The following is a 9,497-nucleotide window of genomic DNA, read 5'->3' as shown; positions in this document are numbered from 1 at the left end:
TGCAAATAACTCTGACCCATGGAACACATTACCATCATCTATGTGGCGGCTCTCTGATCCACAGCGAGTGGGTTCTAACTGCAGCTCACTGCTGGAAAGATCAACCTGGATGGTGAGAAATGACTGTTTCACATATTTAAAAAAAACAGTCCAGAGACAAAAATCATTACTGGTATTTTGTTCTTTTACCATTTCCATTGTTTAGGACTATGTCTGCATATGTAGGAATTCATCCAGGTCCAGGAAGAATGGTGACAATTACTGATCACAAAATCTTTGAGGACCAAACAGGAAAACATGACATCATGCTTCTGAAAATCGACCCACCAGAGAATAAGATTAAGCCTGTTGTCTTCCCTAAATGTACACGTCGCAAAAAGTGAGTTTTGAGTAACTTTTTAAGTGTAAAGTTTGAATTCTGGAAGTCCTTAATATGTTGACATAATATGTATTTTTCTTGTTTAGTTGGTTGGTTTTTTAAACATCCAGGAAGAGCAAAAAAATGTAGCAACATCTGTAGTCTATGAACAAAATGACATCATGCTTTTGAAGTTACAAACCCCCATTAGTGACTGCAGAGCTTCTTTATTAACAATAATGTAACTAAGACTTGAATATTGAGCAAAGGGTTCTGGTTTTGATTTTAGGTACCTGCTTAGGAGGTACATCTATGATCTATAATAACTGACAATAAAACACGAGCATGAGGAAATGGAAGGAAATGTAATGTTTTAATAAAATGTTTGAATCTGAAAAGATTAGCTGACTTAGAGTGAACTGGAAATACTCAGCCTGCAGACATGGAGATGGAATTTTATTTATTTTTTAATTTGTAGGATGGATGTCATTCAGATTGCAGGCCATGGTGGCTATACGGTTGATGTAAACTACAACAAACGTAAGACCAGTATTGTTTTGATTATTTCACAATTTTTTAGTTTATATTATACTTTGATTTTGTCTTGTGTGCCTGTTATAGTTACATTTTCATTTTATTTGAAAACTGTGATGACATAAAGTATTTATTTCATTTTATTGTGGATATACTGTCAATTTCCCTCCTTTTTAAATGCTGCTCAGCTTATTTTAAAGAACACATTTTGTTCCAGAAATGAGGCAAAGCATGTTTCTTTCAATATCTGATTTCCTTGCATGAAACATGCAGTAGCATTTGTTATTTTCCTTTTTTCTCTAGTCCCTGGTACACCGCCTCATCTCCAGTGTGCAAAGATGCATGTTGTTGAGTGTGAGCTTAACCTCCATCCATGTAATTCAGCATTCTTATGGCCAAATGGAAACACGATGTGTTACAAAGAACCTCGAGTGGACACATGTCAGGTGAGTTGCCATGCTGCCAACATTTTATCTGTATCATTATCAGATGTTTTGGAACAAACATATAATTTATGTTTTCTCTCTCAGGGTGATTCTGGTGGTGGAGTGATGGCCAAAAACAACAAGATTCATGGTGTGCTTGTTGGTGATTATGAACGTGCCTGTACCGGACCAGCTATTTCTCTGAAGGTCTGCTCTTACATTGGTTGGATAAATCAAGTCATTACACGGAGTAATGGAAAATAATAAAATTAAAATAACATTCAAAATAAACAGTACTCAATGCAAGAAGCTGCTTCGGTGTGAATTGTTTCTACATGTGAACTTTCGATTGTTAAAATATAAATATGTCATGTGTGTTTGCAATGTAGTTTCAGGCGTCAAGTAGATCATTCAGTTGTTCAGAAACTGTGAAGTTTGCATTGAGGTTGTTGGGTCATTTTTGCCAGATGATATTAAGTACAATTACTACAGTACAGCATTTAAGTACAAATGTGAGGAATTTGTACTTTACATTGGTCTTTCCATCACATTTGTGGCTTCTTCTCCGCTGCTTCTCAGTGGAAATTGGTACATTTCACTTCACTACAAATATCTGACATCTTTAGTTGTTATTTTACAGATGAAGATTTGTGCTCATGAAACACATGAAATACAATTTTGTTTCTGTAGTTGATCAATCAGTTATTTGACTTGCATGAATTTAGCAACTATTATTATATGTTAAATCTTTAAAAGTACTTACTGTTGATATTATTTTCTGTAAATTGTTCAAAATCATAAATGTGTGAGAAGCACTCAATCAGGGGCGACTCCAGCATCAAACCTTTAGGAGGGCTCAGCTCAGTCTTAATGTCATGCTTTTAGTGTTACCTTCAAAAGAAATCTAATTTTTGGATGACCTACAGCAGTGTCTAAGAATAACAGATTTTAATATAATACATCAGCTTTACGGTGGTCACTTTAGTTTAAAACCCGATGCAATGGCACAGCCATGTTGACCAGTAAATTTCAAAAACAGTTTATGAAAAAGCAGATCAGAGGAGAAACCTGCACGGCATTGTTTCAGTCTCTTAACCACATAGAGGCCAGTCCACCAAATCATCAAGTATTTAAAGTACCATTATACAATACAGACAGTTAAAAATCGCCCTGTGACTCCACATACCTGCACAAGAAGCAAACTGGTAATAGAGCTGATTTTAAATGACAGCTTTTGAATTCATGCAAACCCAAACACTTTGTTGTGCAGACTCAGCACAGAGACTCGTGTACACCAATTCAGAGAGTGGAGAACAGATTTGTAGTCTGTCGCATCAGTATAGTGACATTCATCCTGTTCAAGTTTACAGTGATGTGAATGCTGCTAAATGCTATTATTCACATTAATAGCAGAGTGCTACTGAAAAGCACACAGCGCATCCATTTAATGCATGTAGATTTTGTGAAAAATCCACCTGATGTTAGTTCCAGTCTCTCTGTCCTCGCTTCCTCTTTGTACTGACAATCACACACAAACATTTTATATTCAACAAAAAAAAATAACAAAAAATATATTCTTGTAATAATTATTTTAAGAGCATCGTTTGATAAGAGCATAGCACCCTGCTTAGTTATGAGCGATCTCCATAGATGAATGTGGACAAAACAGAAGTGACATATATGTAGCCAGGTGGAAGGTCTTTATTATCGGACATGTCCCTGACTTTGACTTCATGTCCACTGTTACCTGTTTCTTATGTGTGCTGTGTTCCTCCATCTTTCTCCCTCTCTGTCATCCCCTCTCAGTCTTTGTGCAGTCACCCAAAGGTTAATTATAAAAGTATATCAGAGTTTACAACCGAATAAAAGGCATAAACTGGTCCATATCAGTTTGCTGCTGCTGGTGAGGGCGTTGCTTGGATCTTGAAGCATACAGGGCTTACAACAGCCCTGAAATCTTTTGAATTTTCACTCAATAACAGCACCTTTTAAAGTTATTTGTTTTTATTTATTTAAACATATAGTAAAATTATTATAAAGTGGTAAATGTTATGCACTACCTAAAGTTTGAAGTCACAGAATGATACTACTTAGTGCAGTTTTTAATCATTACCAGTCTTCATCTTAGAGCTTGTGCTCTTATTGTGCCATGATGTCTCCTTTTAAACTGTGTGGATGTTCACCTCTTCTTCATCCTTCCTGTTCCTTTCACCAAACTGCTCACTCTTGTTCTCCTCTGATCTCACTTCCTGTTCTGATTATAAGAAGAATGCAGTCAGCATGTGTCAAAGACACTCCCTCCAAATATATGATTTTTGATATGATGATTAGATATTTAACATTTTATTTATCAACTATTTTATGCACTAAATCAATCAATTATTAAACAAATATCATATTGTAGAAAAGCAAATAATAATGCACTAAGCAGTTTTATGCCACAAGAGCTAAATGGTCAATTCACTGTACTTATTTCCCACAAACTACTATACCTAGGATCTTCAGGTTTCCACTATATTTCATTAATCTGCAGCGACTGTAGAACATAAAGTATATTGACCTCTATTGTTTTCTTTATGACTTGGCCTGAATACACACACATACACATCTTTGAATAGCACAACAAATGAGGTAATTTTCCATGTGTTTAAATGAGGTTTTAGTGATTTATGTGTTTTATGTATGTGTGTGTATTTTGGTCTTCAGTGTAAATTTATACAAACTGTAATTATTTCAGATGAAAGATCCATTATTTAATGTTGCTTTATGTTGACTCTATGGAGAATAAAGCCTTACACGAGTGTTGCTATTTTTAATTGCGGAGTGGAAGACCTACTGTACTTGTTGTTTAGTCTGTGATCTGAATGCCAAATTTAACCAAATTGAAAGCAAAGGTTATAGCTGGGATATTCCACACATTTGAAAGACTCATTGTGTAACTCAGATGTTTATGAGCTTTGATCACTCCAGCATAATAATTATCATGTAACTGCAAGAAGACTTAATGAAACTGAAACAATGCACCCTAACACAGGCATTTGAACTGTACGCTGATGAGTACATGAAGTGTACCTCTACCTCTATAGCTGAAAAGAGTTTGCCTCTATAATTTCTGGATCTACTGATTTGTTTCTGATGTATCTCTTCTTTTATTTAGCCTGTATTATGTACAGAAAGATGATGAAATCCTCTTTGAGAAAGTGTCCTTAAACTATTTTTCCTGCTTCTTACTGAGTTTCCAAGCTACCTCTTTGTTAAGTGAATAAACTATTTGAACAAGAAAGATATCATGGCATTTATGATGATACTCTGTGTGTGTGTGTGTGTGTGTGTGTGTGTGTGTGTGTGTGTGTGTGTGTGTGTGTGTGTGTGTGCTCAGCAGAGGGGAGGTCAAGACAGGAGCTCGCTGAGTTGACCTGGTACATCAAGTTTGGATTTCCCCAGTTGTTGGTAAACATAAAAGATTTGAACTTAAAAGATTTTGAGTTCATGCACACTGGAAAAAAAATTCTCTTCATCACAATCATTTGTTTAAAAATATGGCTATTTTACTGATCTATGGTTATTATTAAAGAGGAAGGAAAGAAGAAGAGGAAGCCTGAGCCCAGGTTCTGTCCATTTTCATAACAAGTGACAGCACAGACATCTGAGCTTTTTCCTCATAAAGATTGTGATGTGAAGCATCAGCAGGTAAAGTGTCGTTAAAGTGTCACTTCAATAATGCTGCTGGGAGAAAGAAGTGTTGACACATACTAGTTTTGAATAAAAGGCTTAAAACGCAAACAGTCTAATACTGGGTGTTGCTTTTAAGCTTAAAGAATATAATAAGTTCTAAGACAATTCAGTTTACTTCTTACTGTCCATGTTGTGTTGTGGTATTTACTTTATCATGAATGTACGCTACTTTGTTCTAGCGACTGTAAAAAATAATTTGTATTCATGAAATAAACTAAACTTTCACAGTCTGCATCTTCCACAGTTTTCATGCTTTTGTTCGCTCCAAATTTGACACAAACATCAGACAACCAGAGTTAACTAACTATGTGAAGCAATCACAGACACTGTAATGGCTGATTTTTCTAATAAACACAATCAGGTTAACATCAAGGTTTAACATTGAAGGAGATTTGTTCCATAGTCACAGTTATGCTTGTATTTCCTTTACTTACATCCAACACTACTATGTTCTGTTTCAATCCAGGTGCTGGCAGTTTATCCTTTGTTGTTTGGACAAATAAGCTTAAAGCTAAACCTTCAAGTTTTTGATGGGAAATTTTGTTAAACCATTGCTCAACTTATGTCTGCATGAGAGCAGATAATTATGATGTACTTGTAAAAAGACTTGATAAGCAGGTCACAGCTGAATCAAGGGGTAATAAAAATAAGACCACGCGGTCTCAGCACGACTACACATGCAGTGAGTTATCGCACACATTTGAAAGACTCATTGTGTAACTCAGGATGTGACCCCTTATAAAGGAGACAGAGAAGTTCTGTTGTTCAGTCAAGTAAAACCTGGTGAAAGCGCAATTCTAAGACTCTGGTCGTTGCTTAAGTGTATAGATAAAAAATCTTTTTTTCATACATTCTTTTCTTACTAAATTAGTATAATCGCCCTAGTATCGTATAATCCCTAGAAATGTGTTTCCAGAGTCCCACGTTTAGTGACTTCCTGTCCACCATCACATTAGCTGAGTAGTTGTCAAATTTGAGGGGAGCAGAGAAGATCAGACACCAGTCAGCAGGTCAGAGGCCATCTCTCATTTCACAAATCAATCACTTGATTTATAAATGGAACAAACACCCCATCAGACCAGGTAATGACCCATTATGAGACAACAGCCGTCTGAGAGGAGATGTTCTGTATCACAAAACATGGGAAACAAACAAACTCTAGGCATTCTGAAATATATAAAGCTCAACAAAAAAACAAAACCATATCAGATCCTGATGTAATTCATGTTGTTGTCTTTATTAGTCATTTAAAAAGAGGTCCAGAAAAAGTGTCCAGGAAGAGATTCTACTATTTATGCAGCACTGCCCCCGTGTGGCCACAAAGACACACAACAGCTTCATTTCTCAGCCTGTTGCCTTCTTTTTCCTTCATGATGTAAACAGTGAATGAACTGAAAGAAGTCAACCCATAAACTGTTAAACTGACACAACAGTCATGATGATTATGTAGCAAGTTGTAGTTGACTTTCTGGTGGTCGTTTTGGTATACAATTTAAAAGCCATTTTCTTTTATAAATACACCATACACTTTGTTCTCGACCATTTCTTTTCCTCATATCCTTAACGGACAGTGGAGGAACACTACATCTAGCTTCTGTTTAACATTTATCCAGGCGCCCCCACACTGTACCTCTACAGAAACCAAGGGAGAGAGACAGACACACAAAGATTTCCACTTGAATCTTGATCTCAAAATAGAAAAAGTTTTATCACAAAATAATTACAAGAGCACAAATAAAAACTCAAAACCAAAGACAAATGAAATAAAAAGGCAAGGCCCTGCGACTGAACACAGCACATCTTGCACACCTTTAAAATTCACAAATTTCAGTTTTCTTTGTCAGTCTGTGGTATTAAAAAAATCTCAACATGATGACCAATGTTTGACCTTTCACCTCCAGCATAGTTTTCTCTGGATTTTAATCTGGCCACTCCTGAAATGACATTTATCAGTGTATGTACAGCATCCATTTTTGGTTTAGACAGTCTGACACAGACCGTCTCCATGGCAACCTCCAAGACTCTCCTTTTCCTAAAAAAAAAAGTCTCTATATGACCACCAACAAACCTGTTACACCATATTTTTTTCACCAGCTCACCTTTGCTGAAGGTTGTCATACAAATCTAAACATCTTTTGAGAAAGTCCACATCACTCTGACCTGTAATGAAAACAGAAAAACAATGACAACACCAGCAGAGGCCTCCGACATAAACCTGGCAACATAAATCTAGATAACTTTGCTTCTCTTAAAACATTCAACAAAGATTAAATTTCTAACAAATATACCAATATAAATATATATTCCAGGAACAGGACATTCCAGTTAGATCCTCTCCAAACTTATACTGGGCAGCTCAGCCCATCATCCACTTTTACAAAACAGAAAGCCGCCTGATACAACAGCCCCAAAAGTGACAAAAATCCACCTCCAAAAAGCAAAACTTCTCATAATGGAAAAACAAAAAAGATTGTCAATCCTATCAAACACTTTCTCTTAATCTAAAGAAATTATTCCAACATCAAACTGTACAATTTACAAATAACTACCAAGTCTCTCATGAGAAAACTCTTGTTCACATTAGAGCTGTGTGGTACACAGTACGACTGATCTCTGTGAGTGATTCATTTCACAAAGTGTTTCAGCCTGGTGGCCAGTACTTTTGAAGGAAGTTAGTAATCTGTGCATAACAGAGCCACGTCTCCATTTCTAAGCAGAGACAAATCTCTGTTTTTTAGGGAGAAGAGAGAGCCCCACGTGATGACTCGATGCCAGTAACAGTCTTTTACAGAAGTCTGCAGGCAGCCCACCCTGTGCAGGAGCCAGCTGACCAGCAGCAGCACTAATCTCCTCCAAAGAAAAGTTAGCATCCAGGACAGCTCTGTCCTCAGAGCTCAGCTGAGGAAGCCCCTGCAGCAGCTTCTCCACTCAAGCTTTATTACTTTCCTCCATCCCTAACATGGTGGTGTAAAAGTCCACGGCATACTGACCTGCTCTGCATCCAGGAAAAACCACTAACGCCACATAAACTACACTAACAACACCATACACAATTACACTAACTCATCATCAGCCTCACAACACGCCACACATAAAAAAACACAACTTTCAGCCAGACAAACCACACAGTCCACCAAACTTCCATCATTCACCAGAGAGAGGGAGAGATATAAAAAGAGAGAGTTTAGTGGATGTGTGTTTGTGTGTGTGATACACACAATTTATGAATATACTCTCTAATAAAGGTTATGTAGTTGATGAAAAGTGGGTTAGATTAAATGTTTACATTTCTTGTGCATGAAGTAAACTATAATATTTATATGTAAAATTCCACACCTACACCTGTGCGCCCTCACACTGCAGCACATTTTACTCCCCTGGTTGCAGAAACTGTTCTATATTTTGTCACAGCTGCAAAAGAAGCTCCACTCAAAGAAACTCAAAGATGATGGAGAGGAAGAGATTTCAGAACATGAGACAGGAAGGTGGGGAGAGACTGAGGCGGTATGGCACACAGGAAACGCTCGAGGGCAGACTCAAACCCAAGCTCCTGCAGTGGGAACTCTAATGTTTAGTACGTGTGTCCCCACTCAGCCAGGTGAGATATAGCAGAACCATCAATTCAGAGTCTGACAGTAAGGGTGAAGACGAGCCTGACTGTTGGTCTGCTCCAAAACAAGCCCATAAGCAAGCTTTGAAATAATATGTTACAAAATTGTGAAACTGCGACATGAAATTTGATTTGAAAATGAAATTCATCCTGATCAGGAGCTGTTATGATCTAAATGGTGTTCTAGATCCAGTAAGCAAACAGGAAGAGCTGCAATGTGTGTGCTTTTTCATTAATGAATAAATAATACAAAGCTATAGTGCAGACTACAGCGCCATCCAGGTGTTCGCTCTCTCTGCGGTAGAGTATCGCTTCCTGTTCCAACACATAGTGGTGTTTTTGTGTAGCTTATCTGCGCAGCAGTTTAATTAAAAACAGAGATAACTTCTTATTTCATAGTGTAATCTTCCTAGTTGAACATCACATCCCCAAAGGGAACTGACTCTTTTGCTTTGGACGCTTTGTGTTTACATCTTTTTGTAGAATCTGTTTACACATTCAAAATAAAGAAAGAGAACTTTGTTCGTTTGTTTTTTGTTTCTTTTAACTTTCTTCGTAGTCTGAGTATACGCACACTTGGGCCACATGCTTCAGGAATCCTTCCACAAGCTTTCTGCAATAGTTTGCTGAAATCTCAGCCCACTCCTCTTGACAGAACTGGTGTAACTGCCTCAGGTTTGTAGGTCTCACACTCGCTTTTTTTGTCCTGCCCACAAATTTTCTCCGGGACTGAGATCAGGACTTTGTGATGGCCACTCCAATACTTTGATTTATTATCCTTAAGCCACTTTGTAACTAATTTGGAGGTATGCTTGGGGTCATTGTCCATCTGGAA

The 9,497-nt window shown here is 37.3% G+C and overlaps 1 protein-coding gene across 1 annotated transcript; it reads left to right on the top strand.

Moving 5' to 3' along the window:
• Positions 1 to 206: 206 nt before the first annotated feature.
• LOC146386033 (serine protease 1-like) lies at positions 207 to 1,581 on the top strand. The gene is made up of 4 exons (XM_084930040.1): positions 207 to 379; positions 837 to 898; positions 1,196 to 1,338; positions 1,423 to 1,581. The coding sequence occupies exons 1-4, from the start codon at positions 210 to 212 to the stop codon at positions 1,579 to 1,581; spliced, it is 534 nt and encodes a 177-aa protein (XP_084786166.1). The 5' UTR covers positions 207 to 209.
• Positions 1,582 to 9,497: the final 7,916 nt, after the last annotated feature.

The sequence above is a fragment of the Perissodus microlepis genome, chromosome 6 (assembly GCF_051167445.1).
Source record: "Perissodus microlepis isolate ML-2025 ecotype Zambia chromosome 6, ASM5116744v1, whole genome shotgun sequence".
In the NCBI taxonomy this organism is placed as follows: domain Eukaryota; kingdom Metazoa; phylum Chordata; class Actinopteri; order Cichliformes; family Cichlidae; genus Perissodus; species Perissodus microlepis.
Note: the sequence above shows the minus strand (reverse complement) of the source record. Positions and strands in the feature narration are given on the sequence as shown.